The following is a 20,724-nucleotide window of genomic DNA, read 5'->3' as shown; positions in this document are numbered from 1 at the left end:
CGATTTACGAGGTTTGAGAAGTATGGAGGGCCGGAATAAATAAATGTACTATTAATAATGAAATAAAACGCTCATTATTTAAACAAATGTTTCATTATGTATATAGACGTTTCATTAAGTAAATCAATGTTTCATTAAATGTGTCGTTAAGGGAGAGTTTTCCATTACCTGAAGCTTCTCCTCATTAGGGTCACTGGCTTGCTGGTGCCTATCCCAGATGTCTGTGAGTAGTAGGCGGGGACACCCTGGATTGGTTGCCAGCCGATTGCAAGGCACACATGACGAATAAACATTCACACACCCAATCACACCTAAGGACAATTTAGAGTGGCCAATACACCTGCCCAGCATTGGTTTTGTAACAACTCTTCCACCAAGCTGCCCTCAAATGCTTGATTAAGCAAATGTTTAATATTTAAATATAGAATGAAATCAATGTTTCATTTAATGTGTTTTTAATTACAATTATTGTATTGTAGATATAGATATATATAGATATTATATATAGATATTAATATTTATATATATATTGGGGTTATGTTGCTGGTGTAGGAGGTAAACAAACACCACAAGTGGAGTTAAAACATTTTATTCTATCAATCAGCATCAAGCAGGGAAGAGACCCACCCTGATTTTGGGGAAAAAAAAAATTCTCAAAGGAATGGTGATTGTAAAAAGTGCACAATGCTTGCAATATAAAATCCTAAACATGTTTCTATGATACATTTTAATTGTAATTTGAGTAAAGTGGTTAACCCACCATGCAAGAACCCAACTGTTATGTTGCTTTCTTTGTGACACCAAAAAATTCACACCCGGTTCAACTTTAACACACAAGAAATATATCATAAAAACACAATTTGTGAATGTTGGCAAATCCTATGAATTAGAATCAAAGAGCTATGATTTTCTGGCCATTTTCGTTTCTGCACAGAAGCCAAGTAAACCACTATACAGCGTCAGTAATGCCATATATATATATATATTTTTTTTTTTTCAAAAGAACGAGGCTAGTTTGAAAACATTTTCCATTAAACATTGAAAAAAAATATTTTTTAAGTTGTTGACCCCCAATATAATTGGTGGGTAAGATTAATAAGATGAAAAACTATATTAAAAAAATAAGATTCTGTTTTTTTTACCTGTCTTACTGTTATTCACCCCACTAAAAATTATATATTCCTCAAGCTACTTTTTTTTTTTTTTGTAGAAAAACATACAGCTATTTTCTCTGGCTTCCTCTCTTATTTCCAAAACAAGCATGTTCGATTTATTAAGACTGTCTTTGTATAAGCCTTGACTGTACTCACTTCGCTGAACACGTCACCTGGCTGCTCACTTTTGTGATCTTACTAAGGACACGATCTAAAGAAAAATGAATGGATAGATATACCAATGCTGTATTGGTATCTTTAAGAAAGGAACACAATAGCAGGGTTAAACAATCCTAACTTGCATAGTTAAATTAATGACAGTGGTCTTCAATAGAAAAGGCAGACAGTGGTCATGGTCTATTAATACATACAGTAAGTGCTACCTGGAACCTAAAATAAATTAAAAAAAAAAAAAACTTTCAAGACACCCATCTGTGCTAAATTACTGGCATGATGTAGCATGTAATATAGCAGAGTATGCTGTACAGCATTTCACTTTCTTGGCTATATTAAACCACATTCAACTGGATCCAAAAGGGGGGACGCTCCGTAGTGTGAGTCGTCGTATGGCGGTCAGTAGCTTTGCACGTGTGGTTAGAGGGCGAGGGGCGGAGCTCTTTCCGTTTTAAAAGCCGAGGAGTTCCACTGCCGCATTCACATCAGGGTTTGATTTTCCATAGCTGCAAAACACAAACAAAAGATTAAACTTTCACGTCACAGAGGAAGAGGAAAAAAACAAAACAAACAAAGTTAATTGAGAATACAAATGTATCATCCTTAGTTTTCCTAGGTGGTAGTACCGTATTTTCCGCACTATAAGGTGCACCTAAAAGCCTTAATTTTTTAAAAAAGCTGATGGAGCGCCTTATAATCAGGTGTGCCTTATATATGGATCAATATTGTGATTGGGATTCGTAGATAGGGAATGAAGTGATAAAGTAAGCTTTACCTGTTTCTTTTGTGTGTTTACAGTTGAACAAGGTTGGTCATATTGACATTGACTTATTATGCTATTGAGAGTTTAGAGTTATTATTTGAATTATTATTGTTATTATGTTGTATGTTGTTATCTTGTGATTGAAAACGTTTTAAAATATGTCACTAATTGAGGGTGCGCCTTATAATCCGGTGCCTCTTCTATATGGAAAAAGTTTTAAAATATGTCATTATTTGAGGGTGCGCCTTATTGTGCGGAATATATGGTACTCAAACAAAACCTATTAAACTCACACTAACTCTAACTAAAACTAAAATGAGCTGCAGTAAAATCCAATATAAATAGTACATCATAGTGTTCTAAACTCGTAATAGAACATTAACACTGCATTTAATTAAAATAGAAGGGACAAGTGGCACTTGATACCCATAAAATGTATTGTACTGGTAAATGTATAACAAATAGTTGAGGAGATCAAATGTGCAGTTAAATACAACTGAAGTGTATTTAAAATGTACGGTTCTGCATATATTTAAAAAAAAAAAACATTAAGAGGCTGTATCAAAGCTGCAACTGCACTTAAATACAACTGAAGTGTATTCAAAATGTACTGTTCTGCATATATTTAAAAAACAAAACATTAAGAGGCTGTATCAAAGCTGCAACTGTCTATTTGGAATTGTTAATATTATTGTTTTGAAAGTTCGAAAGTGAGACTCACTCTGATGTTGAATCCCAACAGGTCGCTGACCACTGCAGACACGGCCGACAAGATGACCACCCTGGTGATGTTGTAGATGAGCGGGTTGACGGTCAGGCCGAGAAGGCGGAACGGCGTGTCCAACTCCTGGTGGGTGGGGTTCGGCGTAATTGAGCACTCACAAATAGAGCGCTTGCTAAAGCGCAGCTACTGTATGTCTCTCATGCTCACCTTCATCAGCTTGGTAGCCAGTTTCAAGACGTTATTCACGATGTTGAGCTCCTCTTTCTTGTTGGGTTTTTTCTCGATCTTCAGATACAGATTAATCTGAAAGGCACAGAAAACTGGATGAACTCCTGCAGGTTGCGTTCACAACATGAGGTACACCTGCGCAATCAAACGCAGCCATGACAACTGTTAAAAAAAGTCATAAGACTGATTTTTGTTCATATATATATATATATATATATATATATATATATATATATATATATATATAGTTTGAATAAAAGTCATCACATCCCACATGCAATTGATGAACCCATTTATTGCGTCTATGCTGGGTGTATGTTTATGCACGTGTAAAGGCAGGAGCATAACAAGCCATGACAGTGCTGCCCTAAATGAAAAAAAAAAATCCAATAAAGGTGTATTTTGAATTAGTCGGAATTTAAATGTTACAGGATGAATGTAAATAAACAAAAGTCCTTACAAAAAAAGGAACAATTTTATGATAGTAGTTACTTGTTTTATAAAATGAATAATTCCAATATTACTGGATTAAGTCCAGCAAACAGCATTCTTGTAATGTTTGTTGTGTCAACTCATTATGAGATCAAGAAAGTCAGAATGACAACTCTTGAAAAAGCTCTTAATTGAAAAGTTGTTTAGGTCATAAAGAATCATCCACATCATAGAGCTAATTGAGAAAATACCAAGGTGTGTAAGGCTTTTTTCTGACCAAAAGATTCTTAGTCAGGTGCCGCTTTTGACAGAAAAATCCAGTAGTTGCACCTATAGAATTAATAAATATATCATGTTACATATCTATCTTTCCCGTTATAGATATGTTATATTTATGTTTCTAAAATTAATTTCCTTATTTCAAATACACATTTCAAGAATTGCTGTATATAAATATGTCAAGGGGTACAATTTGACAATCCGAATCACTAATCAATAATTTCACTGTAGTACTTATGAAAAAAACCCATTCAAAAAATAAAATGGATTCCCCAATACTTTAGTTACCTATTATTTGGTAACGTAAGCAGTTCAAAATATTAGCAAACACAAAAATGATGAAGTTGTGCCCGATTCTGAGTCAAAATTCAAGCAGATTATTGGACAAGTCAAACAGGAGACATTGAGGTGACCAAGTTCTGACCTGTTCAGTTAGCAGGACCGAGGAGTTGCTGTACTTGCAGTTGGTCTCGGACCCCAGCGTGGCAAGCCGAAGCAGGAAGAGGACGAGCGAAGAGCCCCACAGTATCAGCTCCCAGTTGGTCAGAGAGTCCAGGAAGGTCGTGTGGCTCTGCAGAAGCTTCAAAAACAAAATAAAACTAAACTAAACATTGGACTTCATTTGTTAGGAGGAAATGGACACCAGAAATGCGCGTGTTTGTGTGTCTACGTTGTGTTCCGAATATTTGTGGCGTTAGTGTAGCTTACATTGTGTGTCATTTTATGTATTGTGAATTCCTTTCGATACTTTTGACTGTCAAACTATCGATCTATGTGTTTGAATTGGTCAGTTTGTTGGTGCCACGTGAATCTGTTTCACCATTTCAATGTTTAAACTACTGACATTTGACCCCGTATCACCAGACAGACAGCAGAAACGGCTCAAACCGAGCCAAACAGTCACATGACTGCACATAATACATAACGCAGTAGTAGTAGTAGTTCCGTTTTGCCTTAGGCTGAGGGCATAGGCCAGAGAAAGTTGCTGTTACTTCTATCTCTGCTTCCCGTAACCATTAAGGGTTTAAGGCGATTGGGTGGTTGGCGCAATGTGCCCAAGGTTTGGTCCCCAAAGAATGAAGTCCTAAGAGACCTAAGGTGGGCTCCACCTAGACGCCTTGGTATAGGCGCCTAGGTCTCGGTGCTTAGATTCCATGATAGGAACATCCTCAGGGCAGTATGGCTGTAAGCGCCGTAAATACATAACATACAAACATATAATACTGGAGATTTTTTTTTTTTTCCCCAGCAAGTGCTGTCTTACAAAAGTAATTCTTTGGATGATTACTTTTCAGTCCGCTTACAATTTGTCTACAACACTTATTAACACGCTGCTTTTACCTGTGCACAGATGATAAATGAGATGGAGAGGGCGAGGAGGAAGATGGTGGACACGATGACGTCGACAGAGCGCTGTGGCCCTCGCCTCTGAAATGAATGAATGAAGTGCTATGAAAAACATGTAAACTGTACTTAACGATGACCTTGGACGCATCCGTGTTCTTTTCTTTTTAGCTCTTTATTCAACCTTCTTTAACAATATATCGTGATACATTGTATGTTACAGTAATGTTAAAAACAAAAACAAAAACAGACGGGCAAGCTGTGAGGGCAGATAACGCATGAAGATACGTACCCTGAGAAAAGAGCGCAGGGACAGCCACATCTTGATGTTCTGCACTTTCTTCAGCCGGAAGTGAGGGATCTGGGACTTCTTGGCTTTGCGAGCAGATGTCAGGTGGCTGAAGTGTTTAGCAAATAAAAGTCTCTGTGGAGAAGACAATATGTACTTCAGTCAATGGATCGAAAATTTGGTGATGGGGAAAAACACAGTTTTTGTATCATTTGTGTTTTAGAGTTGCTATGGTTAAACTATGTTTTTCGGCCATTTTGTTTAATTGGTTTAAAGCAGTTTGTTTACTGTTTGAGTATTTAAAAACACTCCATTGAAGAGGAGGTGCAAAAGGTCAACGTGCACTGTTACCGCCTAAATGACAACAAAGACTACAAAATCCATAAATGAGGAATAAAAATAAATATAAGAATGAAAAAAAAAATTGAAGTACTCTTGAGACCTTTTGAGCTGTGACTTGATTCCATTTGCAGCAAAAAGATTTTGAATTTACAGAGGTACGTACTCCACTTCCTACCATTGTCTACAAAACCCTTTTTACTAGTGTTTTACCTCAGGATGACGCCACTGACATTTTTTGCCCTAAATTTTGGCTTTCAACAAACATGCATTAAAACAGCGTTCCCCAACCACCGGTATGCGGACCGGTACCGGGCCGCGTGGGCTGCACCCGAAATAACGTTTTGGAAATTATTTAGTTTAACAGTTCATACGTTTGTGCTTGATCTTTGTTTTTTGGCGCCGCTTCTGGCCGTTGTTGATATCACATACATAGTGAGAAGGATGATGTGGTTTTTAGAGCACCCAGCAGCAGCAGAATTGCCTATGTTGCTTGCTGTCACCGATAACCACCTCAAGCAAGTGATTGGATACAAAGTGCCGAAACAATAATTGACCAAAATGGCGGCTCGGTGGCGCAGCAGGATTAGCGAAATGCATCAAAACTCTCCTTGCTAGAAGTAACTAGCGACTATAGCCACTCGCCTGCTTATAGGTTCTCTCGGCCACGCACATCATGAAGAAGAAAAGCCCCGTGAGGCAAACCCTGAGCACAGTGGTGATAAAGAAGAAGGCATAGGCGTCAGCGCTGGCCGGGCTAAAGGCAATCTCCAGGAGTTCGGCCGCTGATGGCGAGCTGAGACTGAAGACGTCTAGGCACTGTGCCAGGCGGAAGGCGAAAGGCAGGAGCGCCAGCGTGGCCGTCACCAGGCCACCAAACACCAGGTAGCCCACACCTTGCTCTGCAAGCTTCACCTTGAAGATAAGAAGATGAGATGTGTGATCAAGATGATTTTAAGTGTCGCTTTGTCAATTGTGTGCTCCACTATGCCTGGCAGGCTCAGTCATAGACCCAACATGAAATCCCATTGGCGAAACCAAAGTAGTATGACTAAATCATACTACTGTATATCGACGAGTCTAAATGATGCATTTTCTGGGATTCTGACAAATGTGATTTAAATTCACCTTCATTTTTTAGGTACCCACCATGGTTGCTTGTATGGTACTCTAGTTGAGATGATGAAATTTTCTGTGGTTTCCACCGTTCATTTTATGAATTTAATTCAACTGAAAATGCCACGACTGTTAATTATTAACTAATTAATTAATTAACTGAATTATTTAACATTTGCGGTCTTTATTCTCAGCTATTGGTGTTTTCTGCACATATTTTGAGCGGTAAATTAAATCATTTAAATTTTGAATTAATTAAGTGCAACCCTGTTTGCATGCATCAAACGGAGGTTATTATGCTGATGATGCTTATGATTCCAAATCAAAATCCATATTGTTTAATGTTTCATTAATTCATTATATCCATTATTAGGGAATATGGGCATAACAAGCGCCACTCAAAGGTAAATAAATCCTTTCTATATTTTTTTATTTATGATGCTTTCTGATTGTATACATGTATATTATATATACGTAGTACTTAGTATACTATTTTGGTACCGATTATGTACAATTTTGATGTTTTTACCTGGGGTTCTAAACGCATTAGCTATTTAACATAGGTTTGGATTGCCTGTCATACAATGAATTCGCCTTCCGAACAGAAGAAAATTATAGCCTTCAAAAAAAAAAAAAAAAAAAAACATCTTTGAGGATCCTAAAATAGTGTTGTCTGAAGTCGGGACTTTCGTCCCAAAACAATATGTTGTTTAGGCCTAGCAGCGGCGGCGAGGATTTGGGAGAGAGGGGCCGCCGTTCATAAATGAATGTTAAGGAAATAACATGACTTGGCGAAAAAAAAGGTTAGGCAACATTAAACTAGTCCATAATGTCACATTAGGTCTCAGTAAAAAATCTGACAGCTACTATACCCGAGTAAGGATGATCCCGCTGATCTCAAGCACGGACATGTCTGCTTTCTTACACTCGCCCTGCTCCCATATGATGGCACTGACTCTGTCCCTGGAAGGATGGCATGCTTGGAGCCAGGACAACTGGTGCTGAAGACATGACATTCACAATTAATTAAGACCATCATAATTCCTAATTCACACATAGTGAGTGCTTCACGTTGGTCTTACCCCTGCGATGCCTTGTTGCAGGCTTTCGTCATCGCTGCTCAGCGTGGTGGCCTGCTGCAGCGCATGGCCGCTTGCGAACCTGCCATTGCCCTCACTGTCGCTGCTCCCTGTGGAGGCGGAGTCAGGGTCTTGAAAGAGCTCCTCCCACATGGTGTCATCCGTGTCGGAAGCCGGCCGCGAGCCCACGCTGGGTCGCAGGCGCTCCACTTCCCTGGGCTTTGCCTTGAAGGCCCCAGCTCCTTCCTGTTGAAGAGAAAGAAAGATTAGGCAGGGTGAACACATAGTGACAATCTGGCAGCAATGATGCCTTTTTCAACCCAGAAAAAGATCTGATAATTGAAAATTCATTAGTATTCTGAGCAATTATGCAGGGGTGTTGGGTGTGTTTAGTCATTTTTACTCCTCAATCTGATTGGAGACCGACCATATATGTTAATTCTTTTCAATATTTAAAATTGTGTAAGTTTCACCAACCGGGTGGATTGTTGGGCCTTTGCGTCTGCACTCTTGCTTTCGACATTTTTCTGAGGCTGAACTGCAGTGTGTGGCTCGAAAAATGGATGCAATGGTGAAGTAATGAAGTGTCTGTCTGCTGATTCAGCATATTGGCCAATAGAAAGACATCCATCCGTACATACAACTAAGCATTCAAACTCACCCGATGGGGAGTTGTGTGCTCAATGGAAAACATGTAAAAGCACTTCTAGTGAGCTTTCAATTTGATTTTCTTTCCTCTTGAAGAAAAACATACTGTTCTTGACAGATGATTTCAGAAGATTTCAATTAAAAAAAAAAAAAAGAGGGGGGACAAGAAAGTTCACCTGAGGCCTGACTGCAGTTTTGCTGTTGGACTTTCTGGAGCGCACAGAAGATGGCACTGCAGATGGCAGACGAGGGCCGGGGGGAATAACATCCACCGGTTGCACACCCTCCTCTTCCTCACTCGAGAGCTCGTCTGACGCGCCGAAGCCGGACTTTCGTTTGCTCTGTAACAAAAGGATAAAAGAGTTTGAATGTCTATCAAAGGAGATTTGAAGCACTTAAAGAGAAACATCCAAAATATTTATTCATTACTTTCCAAGATCCAAAACAGTATATTGTGTATGTAACATTGCATTTTATCTGGAAGCACCATTCTATTTACTGACCATATTAACAATGTGTCTTGCAATGTTCTTGCCCAAATTTATTTTATAACATCACTGGGTGCCCAAAAAACACTGGGTTGAGTTGAGACAGACTCGGGCTGGCCATAGGTGCTGTCAATTGACTCACCTACAGCTAACATAATCTGGAAAATTTGGTGTGTAATCTGGAAGGAAAATAGATCAGGAGACTTGGTGGTGGAATGAGGAGGTGCAGTAGTGTATCCAGAGAAAAAAAGGAAAGTGAAGAAGAAGTGGGACACAGAGAGGATAGAATAGAGTAGACATGGAAATGCAACATATGGTCAATGCAGAGGTGGCAAAGGCCAAACAGAGGGCTTACAATGACTGGTATGCTATGTTGGACATTAAGGAAAAACTGACCAATACAGGGTGGCAAGGCAGAGAGACAGAGATGGGAAGGATATGCAGGTGGTCAGGGTGAACAAGGATAGAGATGGAAACATACTGGCTGATGCCTGTAGACTGATGGAAAGATGGAAGGAGTACTTTGAAGAGTTGATGAATGAGGAAAATGAGAGACAGAACAACGATCACAAAAGGTGACTGTGTTGGAACAGGAAGTAGCAAAGATTAGTACTGTTGAAGTGGGTGGAGGATCGAAGAGGATGAAGTGGAGAGGCACTCAGCCCCAATTATATACCTGTAGAGGTATGGAAGTGTCTTGGAGAGGTAACAGTAGGGTTTCTGACTGGATTGTTTAACAGGATCCTAGATCGTGAGAAGGTGCCTGATGAATGGAGGAAAAGTGTGATGGTGACCATTTTTAAGAACAAGGGAGATGTATGTGTACAGTTCTTGTAACTAGAGAGCAATAATGTGGAGGAGCCACACAATGAAGTTAAGGGAACGAGTAGGTGAAGCTAGATTAAGGGCAGAATTGAGCATTTGTGAGCAGCAATATTGTTTCAAACAAAAAAAGAGCACTACAGGTGCAGTATTTGATTTTAGGATGTTGTTGGCAAAATAGAGAATTTCAGAGGGAGCTGAATTGTGTCTTTACATATTTAGAGAAAGCTTATGCCAGTGTACCCAGGGAGGAACTGTAGTAATATATGACTAAGTCTGCTGTGGCAGAGAAGTATGTTAGAGCAGTATAGGACATGTATGAGGACAGTAAGACAGTGTTGAGGTGTGTTGTAAGTGTGATAGAAGAGTTCTAGGGGGAGGTGGGACTGCATCAGAGATCAGATCTAAACCCCTCCTTGTTTGCTATGATGATGAACAGGTTGACAAAGTTAGATAGGAATCCATGACCTAAATTTGCAAATGACATTGTGATCAGTAGTTGAGAGCAGGGAACAGGTGGAGTAGAAGCTCGAGTAGTGGAGGCCTTGGAGAAGAGGGGAATGAAGGTTAGCTACAGCAAGACGAAGTATATATATGTGAATGAGAATGACCCAAGTGGAAGAGTATAGAAGGTGAAGAGATTTAAAAAAAGAAGCGATAAAGAAGGGGGAGGATAAATACTGTGTGTATGTATGTGTAATATATAATATATATATATATATATATATATATATATATATATATATATATAAAATATACTCTGTCGTGATTGTGTAGCTCCTAAGCACGGCAGAGGATGTGAGTAAGATGCAAGAAGAGCAGGCGGTGATTTTTTTTTTTAGGGTAAACAGTCCAAAGCAATGAAAAGAAAACAAGCGTGTGCAGGCAGTCTGTAGCAGGTGAAGAGAAATTGTCAGGTGACAGAAGAGGTATGTAATATGTGATAGAAGAGGCTTCTGCGAAAATGAAAAGAAGGGTGTACAAGACGGTGGTGAGACCAGCGATGCTGTTTGGCCTGGTGAGAGTGTCAATGTGGAAAACACAGGAGGCAACAGTGATGAAGACTCTGAGGTTCTCTTTGGGAGTGACCAAGATGGATAGTGTCAGGAATGAATATATCATGGCCTGGACATGTCCGGAGAAGAGATAGTGAATATACAGGGAGAAGGATGCTGAATTTTGCATTTCCAGGCAGGAGGCCCAGACGGAGATCAAAGAATAGATTTAGAGATGTAGTGAAAGAGGACATGAAGGTACAGTAGTTGGCGTGAGAGAAAAGGATGCAGGAGACAGGCTCAGATGGCAGCAATTGATTCGTTGTGATGACTCCTGAAAGGAAAAGCCAAAAAGGGAATTCTTTTCCTTCTCCTTTAGGGAGTTTCCCTTCAGAACTCTTTTTTTCTAAAGTTTTAACATTATTAACTGTCATACTAGTACAGTATAAACTGCAGTTAACAACTCACCTGTAAAAAACATTAGTAAGTTTTAAATGTTTTCTTTGTAAATGTATTATTAATTATAGGGAATGCTGGAATAAATACAGCCTTGTGATAATCAGTGCAGCACAGTCATTTCTATTTCTAGTTCTTAAGGTTTTAAGACAATGTATGTTATGGACACACACTGTAATAATGGCAGAGTTTAGTTGGGACACACCTGCTTGAAGTGTTATCTATCTTCCTTTAAAAAAAAAAAAAAATTGGGGGGGAAGGTGGAACAGATTATAACAGAATTTATCCTATGTTTGTTTCGACCATAGGTCCATAGTTAGAGTCTAACTAACTAGGACTCCAGTCCTCGAGGGCCGCAAACCTTCATGTTTTCCATACTGCTCTCTTAAACACACCTGATTCAAATGATTAGAACCATTTTCAAGCTCCTGCAGAGCTTGTTGATGAGCTAATAATTGGATTCAGATGAGTTAAAGACAGGAGCATCAAAAACACGTAGGATTGTGGCCCTCGAGGACTGGAGTTTGAGACCTATGAAGATTGTTCCGGTTGAATTTGAAGATTCCACAGCATTTGATGAATTATGTGTAATTTTTGTAAATACTGGTACTTGAAGGCACCTGGTATTCTGAACTCTTTCTGACCCACTTCTATCTGCGGACTTTGGCCGATAGCAGTACCGTTCTCTTCTGTCGCTGGACTTCCTCAAAAGGCGATGAGTGCAGCAATTCCTTGTCCTCGTTCTCATTCTTCTCTTCCAATTTCTTCTGGCTCCTGCCCTTCCTGGGCCTGACCAATACAAGAATGTAAAAACCGTCTACTTTATGTGACACAAAGTGTTTGGGTCCAGCCTCGAGTATATAACCTCCTCCTGCGAGCCGGACTGCTGCCGTTGTTGGTGGCTGGACTGCCCGAGGGCCAGCGGCTGCACTCAGTAGACACGATCTGGCAGTGAACGGTGCCCAGCAGCAACATAAGGCACAAAGGTCCAAATGCCTCGCTGGCGCTCGCCCCAGGGACCTCCATGTAGAGTACCACAGCAGCCACTACAGAGGGAGAGTGATAATAAAATTGTCTCATGAGTAAAGGGCATAATAACAAGATCTTGGTCTTCCTGTGGAACGCAGGTGTTGCCTAATTACTGTAATTACACTCAGTGGAAGCAACAATAGGCACATCTGCACAAAAGAGTGTTCTTCATGGCTTCACATGTAAACATCCAAGTAATGCTTCTCTGTTCGACATGGTAAGGCATACAGAGTTTTTTCTGTTTTTTTCTTCCCCCCAGGGCTTACTACATAGGCACAACCCTGGTCCCCCATACAATGTCTGTCCAGGAAATTTCATATGCTTTCCATAATTTACAGATGGTCAGCAAATCCCTGCAGATGACGTCTGTGCCTGCTTGTCCCACTTCTTCTCGCCTCCCTTTCTCTCTGCTGTGCGATTGTAACTGACCATTTAAACTGCAGCCTTTGCGATTAGGAAATCACATTTGATCACATTCTGATTGTATTGCAAATGCAATTTGTCATTCTGCTCTAATTTTGACCTTCTTCATTTACAATACAGTGGGTATGTGTTTGTATGCACTGCTATTCTGTAGTACATTATACTGCACCCTGGTGGCCAATGTGCAGACATAATATGAAGGCCTAGAGTGAGTTTTTTCTGTTTGGCTGATTTCTTGAAACGGAAATGACACTCATATTAACATGGATTAATACCTACATGACCCTACAATTATTCAAAACAGAATGTCGTTTCTCCTTGCATATATCCAAGTAGTAAGTACAATCAGCCCACATTTGTCGTTGTTCACCCAACTTACCAGGGTGATTATCAGTTGCCTGGTATCTCCAAAACAGGTCAGCATTTCATTGTGTACCAAGTCGTGCTATGCAACTTCCTGACATAGCCCCTCTTTCACAACTCAAAAAATGAGTTTGTAAGGATATTTGGGGTGAAAGACACTATCTATGAATTCTTTGGAACATTTTATTTACAGTAGTGAAGGCTTGATGTATTTTTTTTTCATTTTTCTTTCCTTTATTCATTTATTTACTTATATTTCTTACATGTAAAGGCTACTGTATGCATTTTCTTATTTTTTGTTTTAATAAAAATTGTTACAATTTCCTTGGAAGTAGGAGTGCAATATATGAGAAACCTCAAACATGAGTGTTAACCCTGTTGCTGCAGAAAAAGCAAAACAAAAATGACAATATTTTAAAATGATCCAACCATTTAGTCACTGGGCAACATGCTCAACCAACTAAGCCAAAGCCACATCCATACTGTTGTTGCCCTGATAGTGGCTAGAGACACCCGCAAGAACATCTGCTTACCGGCCACCACCAGCTCATCATTGGCACTGCTGGGCAGCTGTGGCTTGGATCATAAAAGTGGCATAAAGTTGCAGTTTTGATTCTTGCTATTTTGTTTTGCCTTTGCTTTGCTGGAGATACCTGCTCGAAAACATAACAAAACCATACTGGTCTATATTGTTTTTTTGTTTTTTTTCAGTAGGAAAAAACTTTTTTTCTTTAAATGTTTTGTGCACCCTTGTATCCTGTAGCTAGGCCGCTGCCAGGGTCACAAAACCTCCAAACATTTTGACTTGCAGTGCTTATACAATCCCAAAAGGACAGTGCACTTAGGGGGCACAGTATATATATTTGAGAAAATAATTTAGTTTTGACTTTTGACACATGGATAAATTGTGTTGGAAGGGATACGAGCTTTTGCAAATTATCCACAGTGTTCTGCTGAACAATCCAGGTTATATTTGGAAAAAAAAAGGCACATTTGCCAAAACATTTTAGAACAATTTTTGTATTTTAGTGGTATTGACTCCTTATATGAGAAAGGGAGACAAATTTGAGACAAATTTTGAGACGGATATGAACTTCTGCTTATGAGCTGTATTGTTGTGCATACTGTAATTGTAAGAACTGGACAAATGTTATTTATTTATTTTTTTATAATTTTAAGAGCGTAATTACAGTTTCAAGAAATTAGAAAAAAAACTACAGAGAAATCTTGCATAACACAAAATCACGATGCTATATACCGGACACACACGCACACACATTGCAATTTCTTTTCGGTTGCTAATACGGATTAATGGGTGTTTCTATTAATTTCAAAAGGGAAAGATGACCCAAAGGTCATTGGTCCAGCATGACATTATTTGGTTCATTTTAAGCACCAATATTTATCATCAGGAAAGGACATAGCCAACCTTGCATAAAGTAGAGCAGTAGAATGCATGAGGAGATGGACTTGGAGGTGACCTGGATCCACCACGAGAAGAAGAAAGGGAAAAGGAGCACACGCACCAAACCTTTCCGAGTCAACGCCGTCCAGGGACTCTGTGGTTTGGCTTTGCTGAATGTGGACCCTGTAAGAGACAACGCAATGATGACTCCGAATGTGACACTTTGCCATCTTGACTTCCAACCTCGGACTAAGTCGACGTCAATGAGATCTGATTTGATGTGGCCGGTCTTTCTGGGCTTACTGTCCAAATCCTAGAAGAGAGTTGGATATAAGAACACATAACAATCTCCTACTACATATTTTCTCCTTCTTACATTTAAATCTGTCTGCTCCAGAGACTTCTCCCAGACTTGTTGATCATAGGCTCCAATCTGTGGAATCAACAACATTTTATTATAAAGTAGAGGATAGTCATCATTTATTTTCTTAGCTTTATCGCGGACATGTGTGCTAACGGGCGACAAATATAGCCACGTTTATCCATACACCTGCCCACCTTCTCTTGATACCAGGATATTCTGGCCATTGTGTTTTGTTGCTGGAAGCACTGATCCACAGTCAGCTCATTTCACAGAGCACACAGGCGAGCTGAGGGCAGGGAAAGACCACTAAACAAACAGGAGGGGTGACGATGAACTCAATGAACTTGACATAACATTTTATTTGCTGATGTGACAGGATACGTGGCAATAAAATTAATAAAACAATGCAACAGGTAACCCGGAAGATGTTCCGTATCCTTCAAGCTGTGTCGGCCAGCTGGTAAATTAGCCAAACTTACCAGATAGAAACGGAAGAGTTGGCACATTTCGAAGACGTTAGGTAATAATTACAGGATCGATTCTCATTGCTCCTTGATATTTTGATTGTTATTCAGACATATTGGAATGCATCTTTTCCGTCTTCCGGAGTTGCGTTGTGGCGTGCTGGGAGTTGCCAGTGACTTTCTCGAACGGAACGTTGCCCAAATGGATGTCATTAAAAACCGTACACATCATACAAAAGAACCATAAATAGGATTTATTTCAGGCTCTCCTTGCCGCCTTTCTGGTTTTATTACAGCGATTGACTTCCGCTGTCCTTTTCCGGGCTTTCTGGTGGATTTTTCTTCTCCCTGAAGCATGCTTTTCAGGCAAAAATGTGTCGACCAACCTTCCCTAGAGAGCCGCAATAAAAGTCTCGTCAATAAAATGCCATAATTAATTAAATACTTATCGATCAAAATCAATTGCTTTTAGAGTTAATTCCACTGTTAGAAACATGAAGCATGTGGGGCAGGATACATTTATTGTCTGTCAGACAAAGCCGAGGACATCAAAATAGTGTCCATGTTAGTTATTCCGACCAATCAGCGAAAAGCATTTAACAGCATTGCGTCTACATTTCATGAGGTCCTCGTGTCACTAACTCCTTAGTTGTGACGTTACTATTGCGTTAGTGTAAAATAGATACACAAAATCGGGTTCCATCGCTGTCAAAACGTATAAATGGACCTCTCTCCGTCTTGTTAGCCTGCTGATTTACATTTTATCAATGTGATTCAAAGATACTGTTTTACATGTATTGTCTTTCGTCTTTATATTACCTTACCTCTGAACAATATATTTTATGTAATATCAATCTGTAAAAGACATTACATAAATATAAATGCTGCATTCAGTTCAACATAATAGGAGTACACCTCAGAGACAGAACAATTGATGGACCATTGGAGTCTCATCACAAAAGAGATCATTTATCGCTAGGTGCCTATGTGTCAGTTGATACTGTCTTGTCCTGCTCGCCTGTGCGCAGGATTTTGCCCTTGACCTTTTTGTTGGAGGAGATGATAAAGTACGGGCTGAGGAACGCATAGCAGGAGGAAAAGAACACCCTCATGTCCGCCACCACCGGAGACACCTTGGCCTCGGTCAACATGTAGATCCAGATTACATTATCGATGCCGAAGAAGAACACGTACAGAACCACTAGGGTGACCACGGTTTTGGCTGCTCTGGTCTCGGCCGAATGGGTACGACGGATGCCTTGTACTTGGCGACTGTGGCGGTGGAGAAGCAGCAGAATATAACAACTGGAGCCTAACATCAACGCCACGAAAGCGAAATCTCTTCCGGAGACTGCTACTCCGTTGATGACGTAGGACAGGCTGTTTCTAAAGTCCACGTGGCAAAAGCCCAGGTTGAGCGTGAAGGCTGGAACGGTGCCATTCCGTGGAGCCATGGAGAAGAAAGGGGCTGCGATGCATATGGCCATGTTGAGGAACCAGAGTCCCGCAAAGGTAGGGAGAATCAGGGTGGGAAGGGCAGGCTTCAGCCTGGACAAGTGAGGCCCAGCTGGGGCGATGGTAACCGCTTGGAACACGCTGAGCATGCAGGTGATGCATACAGACAGAGCCCGACCTATGCGGTAGCCATAAATCACCACCTTGCAGCCCGCGTCATCCAGGAGGTCGACGAGGCCGAACACCGTCATGGTCTGGGGCACGCAGCGGGTCAGCAGGAGCAGGAGATTGGCAAAAGCCAAGTGGCACAAGATCATGTCCACAGGAAGGAGTTTGCGCTCAGTGTAGATGATGTTGATGTACGCCAGCAGCACCACGATGTTGCCCAGGATGCCCATTCCTGTTTGCAAGAGGAAGGAGACGCCTTTGATGGTCACGCACAGGTCCATGCCTTAAGGCCTGAACCGGGCCTTTGGGTTAGAGACAGAGAAGCAGACTTAGTAAAATCTCCCAAAGGGCAACCCGACTAATCTCACCTGAGCAAGTAGACAGCAGGCTGATTGAGGTTTTAAATTCTTTAATAGCGCATACGATCACCTTTATACCTTCCCATATCCCATTGGAGAGTCTTGAGTTCAACCCAGGGCTTCGACTAAATTAATTTGGCAAATTAAAATGGAAAAACAATAGGATTCAAGTGGTCTCAGAGGGTACAGCGCTTGGGGAATATTCATTTTATTTGTATTCCCGATTATCTTGAACATGCTGACTGCTTTTCACAGTTTTGTTTTTCTGTCAGCATAATAAAAACAGATTTAAAGTCATGCAGGCCGTAATATGGGGGATCCTCCATTGTTGTTTACTCATAGAACTACTGCAAATGAGTTTGTTTCAGATTTAAACCGTACTTTACGGGAAATGTTTGAAGTCATGTTTTATCATTCTTAACTGCCATTAAGGTTTCATGAGAAATTATGGTAACAAAAGAAACAAACACCACAAATAATAAAAAACGCACTTTGAAAATGCCTTACTGATATGTAATGGAGACGTAAGTTCTTAAAGCGCACGCTGCACTGTAACTGTATTTAAGGTTAGCCTTTCCCGAAACTGTGATTAATTACAGTTACTTTTTTGATTTAACCTGGAAGTGGGGCTGATGGTGTGGATTAGTTTTTCAGAGGGTCAAGTAGGTTTGTATTTTTGCCCCTCTTGGCAAATAAAATCATCATTTAAAAACAGCACTTTATATATCCTTGGGTTGTTTCAGTGTGATATTAATATTGGTTTGATGAAATTAAACCTTTGCAAGTGACAAAGCTGCAAAAAAAAACAGAAAATATGCAGCGGGCATATATTTTTTCACAGCAATGTATGTTACACTTTTTTAATCAAACTTTTAAAATGATGACCTCTTCTACCATATTGTAATGGCTTCTCATACATCTCCCTGTAACTCCCGATATTGTCCCTGATGAGTGTATAAGTATGTATCTTGGGTTTGTCCTCATCAATGTTCTCAAGTGTCGGATGACAATTCCCACAGGGTTTATGTCATCACGACATAAGAATCGAATAGCGTATTCACACTTGATAATTGCATCCGCGCACACCCCACTTCCCCCCAATTTCCTATTTTTGACGCAGAGGAGCAAAGCAATTTGAGATATAACAACACATGTTGCAAGTCATTGGGGAGACAGGGACAACTTGTTGTTATTCAATTAAATCTAAAGGTTGTCATTGATTCAACATTTAATTGTTTCTTGTTCGCACAATCATGTTATAGCATGTTTGCTCTGCTGATCATTTGTGAAGAAATTCATATCTCCTGGGAGAGATGTTATTTTCACTTATGTGCGTGCCCTGTGTTTTACATGTTTAGAGACCTCATTAAAATGGCAAGTTCAAGCACGTTGTTCTGTATTTTTACAGAAAGCAATATCGCCAATGAGAACATTTTGTCTGACTGGTGATGCAAGTTTATAAAGAAATGAGACCACAGAGGATCCGTTTAAAATAAAGAAAAACTCCAAAAGATTTAAAAATGCTTGTATGACGTAGGCCTAATTACTCCATTGCAGCCAATTGAGCCTTCAAGGAGCCTCCTTTCAACTGTGGCCCCTTCATTGAGGTTTCTTATTTTACCCCAGACGGGGTTTTTAAAGTTTTTCCTTGCCCATTTGCAAGCTTAATTCAGGGGGTGCCGTTGTGGATTTGTGAATCCTTTTGGAAACATTTTGTAATTAATGGCTGTATAAATAAAGCACTGGTATCATAATAGTACAGACACTAGACATTAAATTGTTCTTAGTTGTGTATGTGTCTGTGATGGTTGTTTGTCTCTTTGTGCCCTGGCTGGCATTGAGGTCAGGGCGTACCCCACCTACTGCCCAAAGACAGCATGAATAGGCTCCAGCACGCCTGCGATCCCTCATGAGAGTTGAGAAAATACTTTTAATGTGGCCCTCAAAGGCCTTGCTTTAAAAAAGTAAACATTCCTCATTATTAATTATACTGTTTTTAACAACAACAAATTGTAACATATCATGTATATATGTTTACATACACTCTACAGATAAAATTCACGTTAACGTGGGGGTGTTGCTTCATCTTGTTACTCAAACCATTGAATGTTTTTTTGCACAATTGAAGGGGCAATGTGTAAGATTTAGACTTTTTTTTCATTACGGGCAGCAGGAGATGCTGCATTTACCATTGTCCATAGCTACAACAGATATGGCAGTGCCACTCCCCATGTAATATAATTCAATGATAACTAGACCTAGATACTAGACCTAAGAATACATGTATTTGCAAGTATTTGAAACGGTCTATATATATATATATATATATATATATATATATATATATATATATATATATATATATATATATATATATATATATATATAAAAGCTTAGTTGATAGTAGTGCTTGTGTTGTGCACTTTATGTCATAATATATTGTATAGTATAATAAATGTGCCCTGTGATTGGCGACAACGACGACAAGAAGAGGCACCAGCCAGCCCATGATGCTTGTGGACAAGTGGTTAAGAAAATGGATGGATGAATGACTGGATGGATGGATGATGGTAAACATGAAAATCAAAGAATAGTTCTATAAATCTGAGGCTCATTCATTATTGATGATTGGGTTGAATATTGCAATGTCGTTTGCTTTCATTTCATGTTTGTGCGAACTGTCTTTTTTCTTTCTTACAGTATTCTTATAGTAACACTTTATTTATTTTATGTGTTTGACCTAAACACACAAAAAGCTTTATACGGTACACTCATAGAGTAATGTATACCAAGGAGACTATTGTGGGCTTTAGAAAAAGACATGAAAACACATTTATATTCTATCTCACTGGATTTTAATGGTGGTGTAGCCACATGGCAGAATGCAATCTTGAGCAGGAGTAATAAATATTTGAAGAGACATGTTTTCCTTGCAGCAGCAAACACACAAGGTCAAGCTATGAAAAGCAAACACACAATTGTATAAACTCATTGAAAAGAAAAATAAGCAGCTTAAAATACTTCTTGATTCAGTAATAATCTGTGTTTTGATTCCTATTTGGTTAGTCATTATTTTAGCGGCGGTTTGCTAATTAAAGGTGATAAATTCAGTTTGCTTTAAAGAAAAGTTGTATGTATATTTTGTAATTTACTTTACAGATGAAAACAAGAGAATTATATATGATATGTAAGTCCCTCTTTGGTCTGAGCGCCAACAGATTTTATAGCTGCGTATGTATAATAAGGTTGAATTGCATACACAAACCAATGCTTAAGAATTAGTTCATGTTGTGACTTTCAAGCTGGTCCAGTTCTGATGTACTACAGTAATTTTAGAACGATGAACAAATAACCACTGAACAAA

General features: G+C 39.6%; 2 protein-coding genes and 1 pseudogene across 2 annotated transcripts; 1 reads left to right on the top strand and 2 right to left on the bottom strand.

Moving 5' to 3' along the window:
- Positions 1 to 573: 573 nt before the first annotated feature.
- phtf1 (putative homeodomain transcription factor 1) lies at positions 574 to 15,688 on the bottom strand. The gene is made up of 17 exons (XM_088422557.1): positions 15,394 to 15,688; positions 15,109 to 15,220; positions 14,927 to 14,983; positions 14,794 to 14,863; positions 14,575 to 14,733; positions 12,196 to 12,376; positions 12,011 to 12,119; positions 8,746 to 8,910; positions 7,925 to 8,167; positions 7,715 to 7,843; positions 6,372 to 6,641; positions 5,391 to 5,522; positions 5,096 to 5,182; positions 4,179 to 4,334; positions 3,023 to 3,118; positions 2,813 to 2,938; positions 574 to 1,834 (listed from the first exon to the last, which is right to left on the bottom strand). The coding sequence occupies exons 2-17, from the start codon at positions 15,136 to 15,138 to the stop codon at positions 1,814 to 1,816; spliced, it is 2,031 nt and encodes a 676-aa protein (XP_088278683.1). The 5' UTR covers positions 15,139 to 15,220; positions 15,394 to 15,688; the 3' UTR covers positions 574 to 1,813.
- Positions 9,233 to 11,029, top strand: LOC148418651 (uncharacterized; annotated as a pseudogene).
- Positions 15,689 to 16,343: 655 nt separating the features above from the next.
- Positions 16,344 to 17,282, bottom strand: LOC148418649 (olfactory receptor class A-like protein 1). Its single transcript, XM_088422567.1, is given in 1 exon segment — positions 16,344 to 17,282. A coding segment is annotated over 1 exon segment (939 nt).
- Positions 17,283 to 20,724: the final 3,442 nt, after the last annotated feature.

This window comes from Hippichthys cyanospilos, chromosome 9 (genome assembly GCF_059441005.1).
Source record: "Hippichthys cyanospilos isolate Australia breed blue-spotted pipefish chromosome 9, RoL_Hcya_1.0, whole genome shotgun sequence".
Lineage (NCBI taxonomy): Eukaryota > Metazoa > Chordata > Actinopteri > Syngnathiformes > Syngnathidae > Hippichthys > Hippichthys cyanospilos.
The sequence above is the reverse complement of the archived record's forward strand: the minus strand, read 5'-3'. Positions and strand labels throughout refer to the sequence as shown.